This window comes from Dermacentor albipictus, chromosome 2, assembly GCF_038994185.2.
Source record: "Dermacentor albipictus isolate Rhodes 1998 colony chromosome 2, USDA_Dalb.pri_finalv2, whole genome shotgun sequence".
NCBI classification, from domain to species: Eukaryota; Metazoa; Arthropoda; class Arachnida; order Ixodida; family Ixodidae; genus Dermacentor; species Dermacentor albipictus.
This window is the reverse complement of record NC_091822.1, coordinates 54,029,389-54,047,743: the sequence shown is the minus strand read 5'-3', so window position 1 is coordinate 54,047,743 and position 18,355 is coordinate 54,029,389. Positions and strand designations below refer to the sequence as shown.

Below are 18,355 nucleotides of genomic sequence, written 5' to 3'. Positions count from 1 at the left end.
ACGGATCTTCTGTATGCGTGGGTTCTACGATAATCGCCCACGCACATACTAGAGATCGGACGCCTGATCTTCAGATCATTTACAAAGATTACAGCGAAGAAAGACCCGAAGACTGCAGCGGTGGACATATTAAGAGGAAGACTAGCTTTGGCGAATCGCGCCGCTTCAACAGCAGGCCCTTCATTCAAGAGGTTCAGCCGAGAACAGGCACATAAAGGGAGATTCCTCGCACATACTGTTGCGAATTTGCAGCACTACGAATAGGTTGTTTAGAAGTTCAATTTCGCCATCTAATGTTCGCCAGACATTATCTCCCTTGGGGCGTCTTCGATGGGATTCAGTCACAGGGACACTTCTATTGTCATTTATAATTTATTCGTGACACGAAACCACTACCAGATTACAATTTCCAAACTTCGTAAATTGCTTTTCCTCAAAACACTTCATTTACCTTAAGGTTTAGCTAACGCCTTAGTATTAGAAAATGCCTCAGTATTAAGCGCACAAATGCTTTATTGACGCAATTTATCAATTTCCTTCATATGTTATTTACCCACACACGCGCGTGCGTGTCATTGCTTGGGAACTACAACAGTCGCCGTCTACGAATGTCAGTGTTGCGAACTTCGGAAGAAAGTGCTCACATTTCCTTTCTTGGCGGATCTTTGGCGGCCACACTGATACCTTTAGGGAATTCTCGTGTGTTTGGTTGATTTATATTATTGGTGTACTCTTACACAGAAAAAAAGTGGCAACGTCAATTTCTTGTGCTTGTATTTGATAACGGCCACGTCACGATGAGTTGCATGTTCATATAATTTGTCCTGCACATTATGTAGTCTAATCGGAATAATCTTCTAAGGGCGTCTAGAAATGAGTACCCGTATTCACAGAAAGTTCTTGCACTTCGAACATTCGTAAGAGAAACTTTCAGCTAATTCAGATGCTAGGCAGATGACTAGCAAAGGCGGTCAGCAAATGGCAAAGGGCACTCAAGAACGAGAAGCGTCGTGAATTCGCCGCGATACCGGATAATGGCGTTAGTCCTGGTAATGCTTACAATTAGGCAAGTCTTCACTGCGGCTCTGCTTCAAATGTTGCTCGAGTGAAAGTAAATTTACCTTCCACAGTCTACATGATTCAGTATTGTCATACAAGGAGTAACTGCGGGTAAGTCGTAATACATACTTTCAGAACTGAGCTTCTGATTTTAAATTCCATAAAAATAAATTATGCGCGTTTATGGTGCGATGCGGCATAGATAATTCCGGCCTTCCAGATGTACTACATGAAGGTAAGCTTCTGACCGAAGACGCTGCAAAAGCACCACATTAAATTTTTTTCTAACCCGGATATCTACCTGAAATATTATGGTGACGTTCCACTTTGTGAACACGGGCCGCGTGCAAGCATATGTGGGCTGTCCCGAGGTTTCTCAGCTATGCCGTCTTTGCTAACACACCGGTATTGTCGCAAGCCGCCTATAACGTTTTTCTGGAGTCTCCTGGAGACTCCAGAAGAATTGCTCCGGATTCTTCAGGAGGTTAGGTTATATCCTTCCAGGACGGACTTGTTTATGCAATGCCCGGACCATCGAAGAGCGGAATATTTGTCATGGGAAGTGGTGGACTGCAAGAAGGTTGACTTGTTCTACGAACAGTTACCCGCGATAAGGCCTTAGTGGCGCTGAGGGACCCACTGATAAAGAATAAAAAATAAAGAAAGCTATGTAAGTCACATCTGACTGTTCACCCACCCTCCGTATTTTCTGCATCTCATTCAATGAGCTTAACGAGTGCACTCAATGTGCGCGATGCAAGCAGACGCGATAGCCTAGTCGCTGTGGCGTCACGCTGTTGAGCGCATGGTCGCGGGTTCGATCCCCGTCGCGGTGACCTTATACTCATCGGGAAGCAATACGAGTAACCTCGCGTACGCACAGTACGTTGGGTTCGCGTTGAGGAACACCCCATGGTCAAAATTAATCCGGAGTCCCCCAGTGCGGTGGCGTGCCTCGTAGTGAGATCATGGTTTTGGCAAGTGGAACCGGGAATTTAACTCTTGCATTGTGCCTGCGCCACTCCATCATAACCATCATCATAATCATCATGATCATCGTCATCGTGATTGCTGAACTCGCACTGAACTTGCCCCACCTTTAGAAATGTGCGATGTCTTCGTGGGCTCCGACGACGTGGAGGTGGGCAAGCAGGCGCCCGGTGGAGAAGCCACGGCCTGGCCACACCCGGTGGGACGAGCAGGAGAATGCTGTCGCTTTCGGGAGACGGACGCGCGAAGCTTGCTCTGGTCTCGCTCCCCGCCACTGCTGGTGGTCGTGAGCTCGACCAGGTCGTCAGCCTTTCTGCTCTGCTTTTGGTGCTGCTGGCGCAGGGGATGCTCCCGAGGGCTCTTGTGGCGGCCGCGCCGCCTTCCATGCCCGACACCTTTGCCGCCGCCAACCGCCGAGGCGTCGCGATGTCGCCGTCTCTTTTGGACGGACATCGCGGCAGCCGCGTCGGCGCCTTCTCGGTTGGACTCTGGGGGCGCGACCTTTTCTCGGGCAGAGGACTGAAACAGAAAAGCCCCGTCCAGAAAGAGAAGCCATCCACTTCGTCACCGAGGACGGCAACGGGGAGTGTTCCCTCGCGCTGTATAACGTCTCAGAAAACAGATCATCCTGATTCGTAATGTCGTTGCTTCGAAAGGAGGATCGTCTTTTGTGACTAGTTTGGTTATCGTAGCGTTCGCTCCCCACTTATTCGCCGAATCCGCGCATACCGGCTTTCCATATCTGCCAAGCGCACTCGGTGAATTGCGACATGGTTAGCAAACTTTCTCAACGAGACTCCCGGTGTCGGTGGCCGCATATACAAGAATGCTGTTGTACCGAGCGTTCGGGTGCATGTTACAGAGCCCGGAATCATTAAAATTCATCCGGAGCTGCACAGCATGGCTTGTCTCAATGCACCCATGCGTCGATTTGAGGCGTTAAACGCGGCGAAGGAGTAGACAAAGCACGAGAAACAGAGTTACCGGACACTCACGCTAGGTTGTGCGTCGGCGTATCCTGGCCGCCCGTGGAGTTCGTCCGCCGTGGTGGTTGCTCGGCTGACTCTCTCGACGCGAACTTGCGGGCCGTTCGTTCGCGGCTGTAGGATAATGAAACACGAGGAAAGTGACCCTGAGCACAGATGTGACACGCACGCAGCCAAGCGCTGCTGCGAACTTCATGTCTGTTTCAATGCCAGAGACGGTGAAAAAACAGTGTTCCCCCTGTCTCCATTCCTGATCGCGTGCAGTTCGTGCTCGACAACCTTCCGACTGCAAAGAGCTGCTTTACGAAGTATAATAGTGTTGTACTTCTCAGCCATATCAGGGAAGACGTTGTAGAGTGAATGTGAAAGTGCAAGCAACAGAAGAAGTGAAGAGATGCTGAGTCAAAACTTTAATCTGGGTTAGTTATCTCATCCCTCTGATGGACGTGTTTTGAAGAAACGAATCAACAGTTTGTAACCGTGTGTGTTTCGTGTGTGTCCTTTAATGTCGTGCTCCTAGTTTTTCGCGCCGCTGGTACACCGATTACATAGGGATTAGAAGGTCTGCATGCCACCCTGTGCGATGGCCATCATTGACCAGCTAGTGTAAAGAAGCTAGTTTTGTCAGTAGCAGCGCATTCAGGAATGTGATTATCGAAGACATGCGCAGTCTTTATTGTGAAATGAGAGAGGGCAGAAAGAAATTGGTGGAGCTGGGCGTGCGGTACACACTGAATGGGCACCGTACTGTACTTTGCCCTTACACGCACGTCCCTGAGTGGCCCACTAACCGTGCTCGCTATTGCGTTAATTCGTACCTTCGACCACAAGTAGTCAGAGTAGGGGGAGCCTATTGGGCTTATGGTTACCAGAAAAGTTTTTACCCTAAAAAAGCACAGATTGTTTCATTGACAGCCATGCTGAAAGCCAGAACGTTCATAAAGCGCCCTAACGATTCAAGCGTAATGTCTATGATAGAAAGACAAAACGATGTTGAGGCAAAATCTGAAAGCAATAGTTCCGCCCAAGAATATGACAATATTGGCATGAAGTAGGAAAGGGGACGTATACATCAGCAACAGTAAACCTGACCTCATGCCCAGAAATTATACAATGGCTATGCGTCCAAAGAAATTTCGATGCAAGGCCGTAGCTTCTCCCTCAATTGTAATAAGCACAGGTACTCTTGATGAAAATGCAAAAACATGCATTTATAATGTACGTCACGAGAAGGGGTAGCGGCTTGGGCTAGTTAGCATGTCATGATTACTCGGGAGAGCGGTAGCGTGAAGCAAAAGAACAAATGGATGACGAGACAAGCAAGGACGCGCGCTCGTCCCCGTTTGTGACGTCATTCAATGGTTCTTTTGCTTCGCGCTACCACTCTGCTCAGTAAGCATATCAAGTATTTGAATACCTTGCGATGGAGCAGTCCTTTCTCTAAAGTAAACAAACATATGACTACTACAGCCTACTAAAGAAGGTAACCGACATCACAAGCTTCTGAACCTAGAGTAGCTTGCTTGAAAAAGTGTATTTACAAATGTCGTGATATTCCGAGCGCTTATGAGAGCGTTCTTTCGAGACAAGGTCGGGGCACTAGAAGCTGGAAGGACCAAGTGCGTGCTACTTCGCAGTTCGCTTTCTTTGCCACCTGCATAATTCCTACAGTAAGTGACCTTGCTGCCATTACTGTGTAACCTCGCAAGACAACCGACGTGAGCACATGTAAAGGAAGCTCCAGAGTTTAGTAAATTGCAACTCGGGTCGCTCTTTAAAGGCACTTTTTGCGGCGAGCAGGCATCCTATTTTGTAGTTTCGTTTTAAATGGAAGGCGTAAAATGCGCAGACATAATGCAGACGAAAGGCACAACACATTCACTATGTTAGCTTTTTTGGTCTCTGTTGTGTCTGCGTTCTTAAGCCTTCATTTGAAAATAACGAATCATTACCCTATGCTTCAGTTCTCAAGGTAGATTTTTTTTATATCTTAAAAAAAGGGGAAAGTTTAGGCACAAGTGGAAAAATGAGGTGGGTATTCATTTGGCTGCAGTAAACAGCGCGACGGTGCGCGCCCTGCCTGCGAGAACAGCGCCGTTTACCGCATTTCGGTGTCTTTGTTTTGGGTCTGCTCGGTTAACTTTCCGGACAGAAAGCCCACGGATGTCTACCCGTATCCAAAAGCGTGTTTTGGGTACGAAAGAAAGGACAGCAGAGGACGATGGGCTGCAGATGTCGACTTCGCAACTCACGCAGCGATTATTCCGCTATGACAAGTGCAACAAGACTGCAGGGTATTAACTTGATCGTTTTTTTTTTGTTTTGCGTTTTTCATGCACATGAATGAGCCGCATTAGAGGGTTCTTGTTCGCGCAATGAGAAAGAAGTGTATGACAAGCGTGCACAGAAAGCTGGCGGTGCACGCGTCAATAACCCAGTTGATTTTTTTTTTTTGCCTTCACGCAATGCTGAGGTGCTTGAACTGCGATAATTTTGCGATGCTCACACTCAGCTGCACGAGCAGCATGTTAAGTTTTGTGGAAGCGGCGCGCTTGGAAACAAGGCGTTCACGGAAACCTGTATGACAAGGACGGCTTCCATCTGAACCGCACAGGAATAGAGCTAGTTTCCCAACACATCAGATCCTTTAGTAAGGACAAGTACAGAAAAACACTCGTCAAATCTACTTCAGAGACCACCCCCACCAACTCAGCCAACCATGCCACCCCGAACAACACAACTGCGACCGTCACATCGGGAACACGCGGAACACAGACAGCGGCATGTGGAACGAGCCACTTGACACACACTACTCCAAGGACGAAATTGACGGCAGTGCAAGCAGACACAACCGTCACAGACAACACGAAATCCGCCACGGAAGTATTCACACAGACATCCACACGCCCACCTGCACACGCGCAAAGTCAAACACAAACGGATCTGGAATTAAGTAAGGCATGCAGGAAGAAACCTGGACAATAGGAGCACATCCGTGCATATCTACCCGCCAAAAGGGAAATAAATGACAGCCATTACAAGTTAATCACCCTTCTCAGCAACGAAGCGCCGAATTTGTACAGGCTAGAAAACTTATCAAAAGACGCGCGAGCTACACCTTCCATTTGAAAACGTACAAAGACTGCACACAGAACAATATAAGCCCTAAAGGACTAGCACTTAAGGCTGTACCAGCTATAGGAACATTCCACCACACCAGTGTTCAAACTAGCAAACAACATTGAACAATGCCGGACTCTCACTTTTAAATATACCGGAGGAACACTGCGGCGAACAACTCGAGAGTTTTGGCTACAGACTTCAGAACATTGCTCTGACACCGGACGAGATGAAAGGTTTAGAACATTACCACGAAATGCAGTGACAAAAATTGGTTCAAGAACAGATGAAAAAAAACTTTAATAAAAAAAAAGAATCTTCCATGCAAATAGCCACCTCGCGCCAACAAGAAGGAGCTCGAATCTAGAAATACCAGACGTGGCTGAAGTCTAAAATAAACCAGTCTAATGTTGTAGACATTTCAAAAACATTCAGTAGGGAAGAAATAGGCGTGCTTAGCGAGGCCCTAAACTTTTGTACCTCGAATAACACAATAAATAAATTCGAGCTTCATAAGGACCTTTCGAAATTTTTCCTGCGAATGCGTATTGGACATTTTTCAGCAGACAACAACGCAGCAGACACCGGAACGACTTCGCGCAGAGCGCAATCCACTTAGGTTCCCGAACTAGAACAAGCCATAGAACTCGACCTGTATCTTAAAACTGCCACTAAAGAAATTATAAGCCAATCCAAGAGAGTTAATTAGGCGACCTAAAAAAACGTAACTTCTTCAGAGAGTCGTATCATTGAAAATCTTATTTGCTGGAACGACAGTGTCATTAAGGAAGCAGATAAAGGTGTAGGTGTAGCTATTATTTTGCTAAGAAAGAAGTACAAGCGCGAGGCTTACAGACAGCCAAACAACTCAGAACATTAACGTAACCTACACAACGAGCCGACATTACCACATATTCACAACATTTACCAACAAGCTGAAATCACTTTTGGCTGATGAATTGATAGCACTGTAAGAATTCACATTTCTTAAACTAAGCAACAAAATTGCCGCACGCTTCTACCTCCTTCCAAGTATTCATAATATTACACCCACTGAACTACACACCGCTAATAACCCGGGACGTCGGGTAGTTTCAACAACACCCAGACAGAGAGCCTCTCCACATTTCTTAAACACTTCCTCGGCGACTTTGCCAAAGCACCTCCGTAATTTCTACAAGACATTTCTACCAAGTGAGAATTATGTAGGACATTAATGCTGAGGGCACACTACCGCAAAACCTAATTGTCGCAACACTACACGTCATGGCCCTGTACACCAACATCCCAATCCCTGATAGTTTACCTTCGATAAAAGAAACGCTGTTCAAACACAATGCACAACACTCTATTGAAGTCTATTTGTTTCTTCTTGAATTAGTTCTAACATATAGCTAATTCGAATTTGAGGAAAATTACTGCCTACAAATACACGGTACAAGCATAGGTATAAGTTTTGCATCAACCTACGCGAACATATTTACAGACAAACCCCATACATACCTACGATATATAGACGACATACTCATAATATAGGGACATGGTCAAGGCAGTCTAGGTAAATTTGTAACATTCCTAAATCGTTTTCACCTAACAATAAAACTCGCATCGGAATCCTCAACTGAGCGCATAAACTTCCTGGACACAATATTTTATTGGCCTCGAGCTCCACCACTGGAAAAGCTGGCGCCACCGTCGGCGTGACGTGCTAGGAGGGATCACGTGGGCATAGCGGCCGCGTCGTCTGCTTCGGGCGCGCCGAAGCGAGCTGAAAACGAGCTTAAATTCCCTCGTACGCTGCGGTTTTCATTTAGTGGCGAAATTTTCACGCTTCGAGTGTCTCCTCTACAACGCTTGAAAGCACTACAATAGGTAGTGGCTGCCTTTGAAGGCGCGCGACATGGTAGGCTACTGCTCGGTGTCGCAGAGCTGGACGCACGTAACGGAGGCCGGTGTCAGCCTTATTCGCACGTAGCCGCAGGACAAGAAGCTGTGTGAAGCTTGGCTCGCGAAACATAAAACCGGCAAACAGTCATCGGCTACAACTCGGGTATCCAGCAAGCACAGACGCAAGGAAGATTTCTGCTACGGTGCCGGGCCTGCGATGTTCTGGAAACGCGCACTGAGACGCTCGCCCGAGTCCGCTGTCCGACTAATGTCATGACGGTTTAGTCTATGAACTTGTCGATACTATAGCTACTGGCAAGTTCAGTGGAGTGGAAAGGCAGTGGTAAGAAGCACATTTAAAGAAAGCATGGCATATGGTCATGTTTGTGTTATGAATTAATGCACTGGATTACAAAAAAAGGAGCAGCGGGAAATTGCACGCTGAGAACGCCGATAAACATACAGTGAGACGCAACTAGAGAAATAGTATTGAAAGATCAAAGAATTTAGAAGAAAAAAAGATTGAATCGTCGCGACGGCACATCACAGTCCCGTAGGCGTCGAAGTCTCTGCAATGAAATTATTTTTGAACAGCTCTGATAGCGCCCACGCAACAATGGTTGCTTGTATACTGTCAAATGCTCATATTCTGCGGCCTTAAGCTCATGGCACGGTGCGAAAACGCGCGCGCGCAGAAAGCGAAACAGTGCGCGGACAAGCATGCAGACGCGCAGTCGGTCGCTGCGAATCTGCGCGATCGCTGCATTGAGGCTTCATTCTATTACGCTCCATTTAGTTATACAAACACTATAAGAACATATTTCACATAGTTTGCTCTCAGCGTTTACCTACCTTTCACGCAAGAAGCCGGTTCGGGAGACTCCATCGCGGCGACCGCGCGCAGTGGCGTTCACTGTACGTATTCAGTAAAGAGATAGCGGCTGTAAACGATTGTGTGTTTTCAGTTTGCCCAAGATTATTATTTGGACAGTAAGAAACTTCTCTCGTTTCGAAAGTACTCACAGAAATGTCCGGGAGAGCTCACGCGTGGTGTTTTCAGTGAGCGCTGACAGCAAAACCTATGAGGAGCGCGCCACGTGATCCCTCATACTACGCCAGCGAGGCGCTTCCTATAGAGGGCGACTCCGTAACTCCTCGCCGCCAATATTGACAATGCGACACTAAAGTCAACGCTTTATAGGAACGCCTTTGATAAACAACGGTACCTAGAATCCACAAGCCACCACCCCATAAATTGTAAACAAGGCATTTCATTTTCAATGATAAAGCCACGGGACTACGTCGCATTTGCGTTGAAAATCATGATCACATAGATAGAGTCGATCACCTTAAAGAAACATTTCACCTATCAAACAGCAACCATTCGAACACTGCCCTTCAAAAAGCCTACACGGATGCAACCAAACATGATCGAGCCGAGGTACTCAAACACCGCCCAAAGATCACAAGAACAACAGCGCGTCTTCTTACTATTAAATTCTCAAACGCACTCCCAAACGTGAACAAAGTCCTCAGTTAATACTACCCAATTCCCACCAGCAACGACAAAATGAATCAGATCTTTCCTGACTCACCGAGCGTAGGCTACGGACGCAACACTAGATTCAAGGACGTTCGTGTATATGCCAAACTAAATACAAAGACGAAGAAACAGTCATCTGGTTTCTGTGACAGCCCCAGGTGCTCTACATGCAAACATATTCGATCTACTACTACAGTAAAAAGTGCAGCTTCCGATTATCTTCACAAGGTGACTTCGGGTTTCAAATGCACGTCAAGCAACAGTCTACTGCCTAAAATGCGCCGCTTATAACAAAAAATACATAGGCGAGGCCGGACAACAATTTAGTACAAGATTCAAAGGTCATTGCGCAGGTACCAAACACAATTTACCTAAAGAAGTAGCGGACCACTTCAATGGATATGACCATATATTAGATAAAGCAAGTCTCTATATACCTACTACAAATTTCCGTTTACCTCGAGAAAGGAAATATGCAGAATCATACCTCATACGCAAATTTAAATGCCTGCACCCGACCGGAACCAATATGCCACGTGGCAACTTAGAATAGCTAAAAGCTGTAACTTGAACCTGAAATTCTCATATCACTAACAAAGCCACAAAACACGTCATGTCAGCAGCTAAGCTGGATTCTCAACCTCACTTATTTCTCCATTTTCCTACGTTTCCTGCCTCTCCCTTAACACTTAATTTATCATTCTCTTCCACACTTTTAGGTACATATAAACCATGGGAGCCCTTTTCTTTTCTATACTTCCCCCCTCGCTTTCTTGCTGCTGTCACCCTCATATTTGTTGTTGTTCTGTCTTTTAAAAGCGCAGCTCTTAATAGCCAGTTCCTGCGGTGAGCGTCGGCGGTGAAGGCGTAACCGATCAAAAGAGTGCCGCGAAGAATGAAAGTGAACGCAGAGCGCAGCGGTAGGTAAAAGAAAGGCCACAGCGAAGAGAGGACGAAAGCGCAGGAGGAGGGTGCAGCGGGACCAGGAGGCGGAAAACGGAGGAAGAGCGGAGGGGAGACGGCTTGCGCATAACCCGAGTTTCCGGCACCCACGGCATCCGCAACCACTTGGCCAATCTCGACTGCACTTCAGGGGGGAGGGGCAGAGTGCTATGATGCGGGGAGCGCTACGCTCGTGCGAAAAAAATAAAGAAAAGCCCGCATGAATGGGCACATATGGTAGAAAAAATAGCTGGCCCAATGCGCGACGCTGCAGCTCCTCTCAAGCATACAGAGCTGCCGCGTGCTCTCGCTAAATAATATCCGTGGTATAATTTTGCCATCTGAAATGTGGTCGCGTTAAAAAAGGCACGTGTGCCAGCCTCCAGAGATGACCCGACGACCGCTGCACTTTCGCAACCCGTCCTCGCAGCTAAGTGACAGCAGCAAACGGATGGTGGCCCGATGTCGGAAGCGCCGTCCTAGCAATCCCGAGGCGATTCTGATTATGGTCGTTATACTCGAATAACATAGCAGCCGCCTACACGCACAAGGAATCCAGGGGTCGAATTCACAAAGCTTTCCGTTCGTAAGTGCTGTTTGTGATTAATTGATCGCTTTCGCGAATATGTCCTACATCGCTAGTGGCTGGCACAGTAGCATGCATCAGTAAGAGCGCTTCTGAATACAGTCCCACATTTTCATTAGCGTCAGCTTTAAGCTAGGGAACAGAAAACGCAGATTCTTACGTACTAATAATATAAGATATCAAACACATAATTCAGTAATCGGTGAATGTGAAACCATTGCACGTTTAGGCTACTCACATTCAATAGCTGTTTCCAAGAAACCGAAAGCGTATCTGCCCGACTACTCAGCGCAGTAACACATGTGCAGAAGCTCCGCCCCCGTAGCCTTTCCTTCATTGCTGCTGAAAGTAGTACGCGAGTGCGGGAGAGACATGCGTGACAACGAGGCTTAGGGCTACCAGCACCGCGCTTCGGGAATACTTGCTCCACATAAACGCTTCTTCGCTTATAAATGCGGTTCTTTGCATTTTCCAGCACTTACCGATGTCCCTGAGATGCGGTCCCTATGGGCACAGCAGAGACGCTGGTCGATTTTCTTTGAGGCGAAAAAGCTGTTGCCCTGACACGGTAGTGCTGCTCGTCCCGATCAAAGTGCTTCTTCTTCTTCGTCTTCTTCTTCTTTGGTGTATTTGAAAGCACGCGCGGATGAAGAACGCTTCGTGAGACTTGCTTCTGGAGCATGCGAATTGCATAACACCATGAGCCTGGCGCCTAATCCGGACAATAAAGGGTGATAATCACTCCCGAGGGAAAGAACAGATAGATGCGGTGAGGCTGCACAAATATTAGGCAGTCGAGGTCAAGCGGGTTTTCACTAGAAGTAGCAGTACTAAAGAAAAAAAGAAGTTGCGTTATTGCGATTCACAATATTTCGTATGACGGGTGCGTGATTGGTGGTGATATTGCCGCGGAGAGCTCTCCACATGCCAGTTACGAGCACTCTCGTGAGGCACCTTTCCAAGCGTCTCATCGCTGAAACCCATTACTCGTCGCATCGCCATTAGAAGAGCGCCAGCAACGCTTCGCGCATGGCGACACAGCGCGTGTCTCCCGTGCACGCGCTCACGGCAGCGCCCGAGTCCGCCGTCCAATGAGAAGCCACGGCGTGGCTCTTGGCCTTCGGGGCGAGTGAATAGTGCGTTCGGCGGAGAGACGTGGTTGACTGTGGTATCGGCTCCTGTTAACTCTTCTTTTAAAGTGTTAGAATGCTTAATATTGAGTTTCCGGGCACAAGTTCGCCCACAATAAACCAGTGTGTTTAGTGCGCTTCATTGAAGAGTGCTACAATATGTTTTGTATATCATGTTGATTAATTTGGAGAGTGGAATGCGTTTAGTGGCACGTACCCAGTGGACAATGTTGGCGTGGAAAAGGTTAGAAAGGAACGCATCACCCCGAGCCGACACAGCGGACACGCGGAGTGGCGCGAGCCAACGGGGCGCTACGAGGAAGACGACCTGCCTCAATGTGGATGAATGTTTATTTCTACCTTTCCCGGAAAGTGGGTGCAGTTCACAAAGAATTTCGTTCGCATTCAGAATTGTAGAGCACACGAATTTGCACACGGTCGGTTGCTGGAGACGTGACCGTGAAGGCCTCAGATTAATTTTGACCACCTGGAGCTCTTCAGTGGGCTCGCAAATCTAAGTGCACGGACGTTCGTGAATCCCGCTTCAGTAGTAATGGGGCTGCCGTGGTCGAGAACCGAAACATAGACGTCGTGCTCAGCTATAGTCCCTGCGCCACCGTGGCGCGTCGGGATGGGCATCTCATCGCTGTTGGGCAAAAGGTTTAGTTAACGAAACGAAAGAAACAAAGTGGAAGACCGCCAATGCCCCATCTGGTAGACTTGCACCACAATCATTCGGAAGACCCCCACCACCATGATGCAGTGGTTTAGCTTCTCTGCTGTTGTCCCGATGGTAATTAGGCAGTCTTCTCCACTTGAAATTGTAGTACTAGTATTACCAAACATTTATTGAATCTGGTAAAGACAAATTCTGAAGCTGGTGGAGTGTCTTCGATCACCTGGCTGTACCTGCACGGGAATTATGATTATGGATACAACTTAGGAGGGGCGACCATGTCACCGCGGGCCTTTGAGCAACGTCTACCCAATATTACAAGGTCGACTATAGTACCAATACAATGATGGGTACATGGTCGACTCTTCAGTTGTATTGTTCCCAGCACCATCCGTCCTTGTTCGACAACCGCGGATTTCCATCATACAGTGTGTCCCAGCCAACTTATTAGAAATTAGAAACTGCTGTCAAGGAAGACATTGGATGTGCGCATGCTCACCTTATCTACCGCACATCTCTCCGCCTAATGGCCGAAGTGGTCTCTCCCAGTTCTACAGACACGTCTGGCAGCATTTGTCGTACCACATAGGTCGACGACCTGGCAAACATGTCGCAGATCCGTGCCACCCCTGCGCGAGCTCATCAGCACAAACTACCATTTTTCTACCGCAGTATAGCCGGGAGAGCAGGCACGTTTTTCTCCGTCGTGCGCTTGAGGCGCCACACAGCGGCTCGCACCCAGGGGTTTCACGCGGTAAAAAGACTTTCACGCTACGAATGAGTCACCGTGACACAGATGTTTTCATCCCCAGTCTGAAAACTGCCTGCCTGTCTGGAACCTCAGACCATAAACTGCATTTCAGCCTGTACAACTCACTTCCACGTACAGGTGGAAATGGTGCATTCCTAACGAATCTCATCGCCAGCGCAGTCATCATATTTATTCACACACGGGAGCTTTGCTACGGCGACGCTAGATGACAAAGCGTGTCTAAGGGGAAGCGCGAGAAAGCAGCCCGGTGTCATACACGCCTGATAGATTACTATACAGTGCTTCAATGCTTCAATACAGTGCTTCAATGCTAGCCACATTAACGTGAACATTCATCCTAAGATAGCTCCCGAAAACAGTTTTCTTTTTCATACTTAGGGGCTTTCTTTAAACGCAGCAAAACTGATTACGTAAGAAGTAGGAAGTTCTGAGTTGCTGACTTAGATGTTTCTGGGAGTTTTCTGAGAGGTTTCTGGAAATGAGGGGCAATTTTGTTTCACTAAGCCGAGTACTGCTACACGCAACCACGCTGCTGAAACCCACCATGGTGGCATAGTGCCTATGTTGTTGCGTTGCTAAGAATGAGGAGAATGAGGTGGCGACATCAAATCCCGGTCGCGGCGGCCGCATTTCGATTGGGCTGAAGTGCAAAAACGCCCATATACTGTGCATTGGGTATGCGTTAACAACCACATGCACTCAAAATTTTTCAGGAATGCCCTACAAGCTGGCGTGCTTCATAATCATACCGTGGTTTTGGCACCCAAAATCCTAGAGTTCATTAAGATTACGTTTTACGTTACTGAAGGCAAAACATCGTTTCAAATGATCTTCAACGTTCCACGTTAAGTAAGCAATAACGAAAGGATTAGATTTTTGTTGATTACAATTCGTGCAGCCAATATTTCACTTCTGTACCTGCTTCAAGTCAGTGGTTACACTTTATCGCGAAAAGAGCCAGCGCGACTAACATTACAATAAAGAGACAATTAACTGTTCTGTAATTACAACGAGTCCCTAGAAAAGGTGCAAAGCATTTCGAATGTAGGACCTAACCTACCTTAACCTAAGTTAACCTTGTAACGCATTCTCCAGCGGCTACGAATAAAATTATGCACCTCACATTTTTGTCGACGTTCCTACATAATTTTTAGCGACTGGGATTAGGTTCAATCGCTCCGCTTGTGTCAACGCTAACTGGCTACATTGCGAAGTACTGGAGAAATCTACAAAATAAAGTTAATTTTGGGACGAACATTTGTCCCGCCAGAGGTGTCGCTCGCCTTCGCTTTGTCATTAGAGTGAATGTTAGAACATTGGGGCAATGCGGAGTACCGTATATTACACTATTAAAGGGGCACTGTACCGCCCCTCATGCTTGGTGAAAAAGCATAGTCGGCGGATAGCATACGCTGTTGTGAAACATGTCAGCCAAATTTTGCAGTCGTGCACAACGCGTGGAGCTCACAAGAGGAGTGCTAAGTCACCTTTTTCTCAAAAGCTATTTTTTAAACAAAAGCCTGCTTCTCACTCTTTTCAGGATGCTTTATTTCGTCATATCTTAGATTCCCATACGTGGCTGCTATCGGTCAATAGCTGACATCAGGCGTTTAGATTGGTGCACTTCTTCCTACTGCTACTGTGCACATCTATTGACGCAGTCTAATTAAGAGGCTGACGTAAGCCAACGTATGCTTTCGAATTTCGATAATAATGTCGTGCTTCCAGTCGAAGCCGACTATCGTCAGTTCACGCTCGGTCGCTCGCGTAGGACCTAAACAGTGGCCACCCTGCTTATCGGTGTCGTAGGGGTCCAGTCTCGACTAATTTTGACTAGTTTTGAATACTCGACGAGCTTCAAACCACGCGAAACTTAGATTCAGACCGCACGCGCACTTGCCAGCGCGCGCTCCGCTCCTGACCGCTTCTGGTTAGACTCCTCGGCACATCTCTCTCCGTACTGAGTTATTGATGGCGCTTCAAACTGCGCAAGTGTGATGTGGCTACTATCCGTCGGTCAAGCTGGTGCAGGACAAAGCCGGTCCGCACCACGTAGCACGGGCAAAGTGGAGCATACGAGCGCGAACGGGCACTCCAGCCCTGACGTGCACAAAGCAAGCGCTGCGCACACGCACTGCAGTTGCGTGCCCATAGCTGCGGTCTGCTGCGTGGCGCAGATAGCGCGGCCACCGCCGGGTGCCACGACGAGTCCGCTGGTTGAGCGCACTGCAGCTCGCTGAGGGCAACCGCGTCTGGCACGTCGTAGGCGTCAAAAGCGTTAGTTTAGTGGCGTCTATGTGAATATTCAAAATGTAATTTGAACTACTCACCACGGTGACGTTATGTAGGCGGAGGGAGCCCTGTGAGCACGCCCCGCTCTGCCGTAGCCTTCGCAGTTGAAGGCATTGAAGACGGAGCGGATGCACCGCGAGCGGAATCATAGACGACCTTTGATTGCCAATAACTTCGCCCCTGCTGAATGCATTGAAGTAATTTTCCCGCAAAACATTTATGAAATAGCCTACTTTAATTTCAAATGCATTTCGAGATTCGGATAGGAAGTGGTTCCGAACCCTCCATGGTTCCATTGTGGCTATGGTGTTGGGCTGCTAATCACGAGGTCGCGGGATCAAATACCGGCCATAATGACCGCATTTCGATGGGGGCGGAATGCGAAAACACTCGGTGTACTTAAGCCGAGACCATACGTACGCTTGCGGACGTGCGCAAGCTCGCGTCTACGCGCCTTCCACAGGCCGCGGCTCGCGAGGAATGGTGGCTTGCATCCACAAAAACGCGCTGGACCGCGCGCTCACTTGGCTCATTCACAGGCGCCCTGGAAGACCCCACTTTTTGTTATTGACAGTGTTTCATGATACTTCGATATCTATAAAAGTATTTTAGGTAATTGTTGTATTTTTAAAGCTCTTAGATCAGCGCAAAAAGGAAAGATTAAGCACTGTCTTGCATGATACACAAGATGTTTTCAAATTACGTGTGCCAGCTGCCTCCTGCGCCCGTCCTGTTTCTTACTGCTACCTGCGAAAGATAGCGGCAGTAAAGCGGGCAACACGGGCTCACGAGGCACGTGCGGTCGGAGCAACGCGTCATCAGCGAGTGACCCGAGGGAAGAACAAGAGGTGCCGAACTCTTGCGAAAAGACTGTGGCCGTTGTAGTTAGAGTCTCGCTTAGCTGTTTGTCGGGCGCAAGTTCACCCAACGTAAAGTGATTAAAGTGCCGTCACTAAACTGTGCGTTACAATTCCGGTGGAGGTGCCGGGTATGATTTCAAGCCCTTCTCAAGCCAGAGAAAGGAGCCCGGACTCACGGCGACTCGGACCCATTGACTTGACTCCTGTCCAGCAACGCAGCAGTCGTCGCCTCCCTGGTAAGCCCCCCCCCCCCCCCCGAGTTTTTCCCTCTGCCAGATTCGATCGGAGCGTCAGCAGCTGCCAACGGAAAGGCTACCAAGATGACAACTCAAATCACGCCAACTCACATCGTAGTGAACTCTCCAATGAAGCCACAGCCTTTCCACAGCGACACATTTGAAGACGCAGAGAACTGACTGGAACGCTTTGAGCGCGTCGCGGAGTTCAATGGATGGAACAGAGAGCGGAAGCAAAAACTTTACTTCGCGTTAGAGTACAGCGCACGAACGTGGTTTGAAAACCACGAAGCGACACTTGTGTCGTGGAATGCTTTCCGGCTGGGAGCTGCTTGAACTTACCCGAGTACCGACCGCCGGGAGAGGGCCGAAGCTGCTCTGCAAGCAAGAAAAAGCGGAACAATGATAGCGTGGCCATGTGTGTAGAAAACATGTCCTGCCTATTGCGCCGAGCTGATGCGAACATGAGTGAGGACAACAAACTACGCCGTCTAATGCGGGGCGTAAAAAAGGAACTGTTCGCAAAGTTATTGGTTCTTAGCCCGCCGCTCACCGTCGCGGAGTTTCGTTCTGAGGCGACAACAATGGAAAGCACGTTGTAGCAGCGATCAAGGATGTGCGACCGAGGAATGAACATCACCTCTGTAGACGCAATTCCAGCCGTCTTCGGAAACAGCCTGGAGGCCATACAGGAGCTCGTGCGATCTTTAGTGCTATAAGAGCTTGAGAGGGTACGGCTTGACCAGAACGCTCCAACGCTCTGTTCGCTGGTAGACGTGGTTCGCGAAGAGGTCAGACAGGCGGTCCGGGGACCACAGCTCAGTGCGCAGCCCCAAGCGCCACTAGTGCGCCAGCCGAGCGTCTCATATGTCGGTGTGCGGCGGCAAACTCATGGGCGTGCTGATGTCGCAGCCACTTCTTCTATGAACAGTGCGATGCCTCGAAATACGCTGCCGCCACTCCAGAGAAGATTTAGGAAGGCTGATGTATGGCGCACTCCTCACCGAATACCTCTCTGCAGGTCACCTGTACAGAATGCGCTACTATCGCCAGGCAGGACTTAGTGGTTTTCCAGTGAACGCACATTGCCCACGAAATGATGAGTGTTCATTTGAATTCGAAGAGTACCTGTCTACTCGTAAAAGCTCCCCATACGCCTACCAGCAACACCAACCTCGATCAACAGCGCCGTTGAGGCATCGGTCACCGAGCCCCCGCACGTCTTCAAGCTCCCCAAGACGCTGTTCACCGAGTCCGCGTCGGGAAATCTAGAGTC

At 48.4% G+C, this 18,355-nt stretch overlaps 1 protein-coding gene across 1 annotated transcript in view; it reads right to left on the bottom strand.

The window, feature by feature from the left end:
- Nucleotides 1-11,753, bottom strand: part of LOC135901810 (neprilysin-2-like) — a 38,904-nt gene extending 27,151 nt beyond the window's left edge. Inside the window, exons 1-3 of the mRNA XM_065431652.1 lie at nt 11,596-11,753; nt 3,045-3,149; nt 2,157-2,568 (exon numbers count right to left, since the gene is read on the bottom strand). Coding sequence (XP_065287724.1) covers nt 2,157-2,502 — 346 coding nt within the window. The 5' untranslated portion in view covers nt 2,503-2,568; nt 3,045-3,149; nt 11,596-11,753. The remainder of the gene's footprint in view (nt 1-2,156; nt 2,569-3,044; nt 3,150-11,595) is intronic.
- Between the last annotated feature and the right edge of the window lie 6,602 nt (nt 11,754-18,355).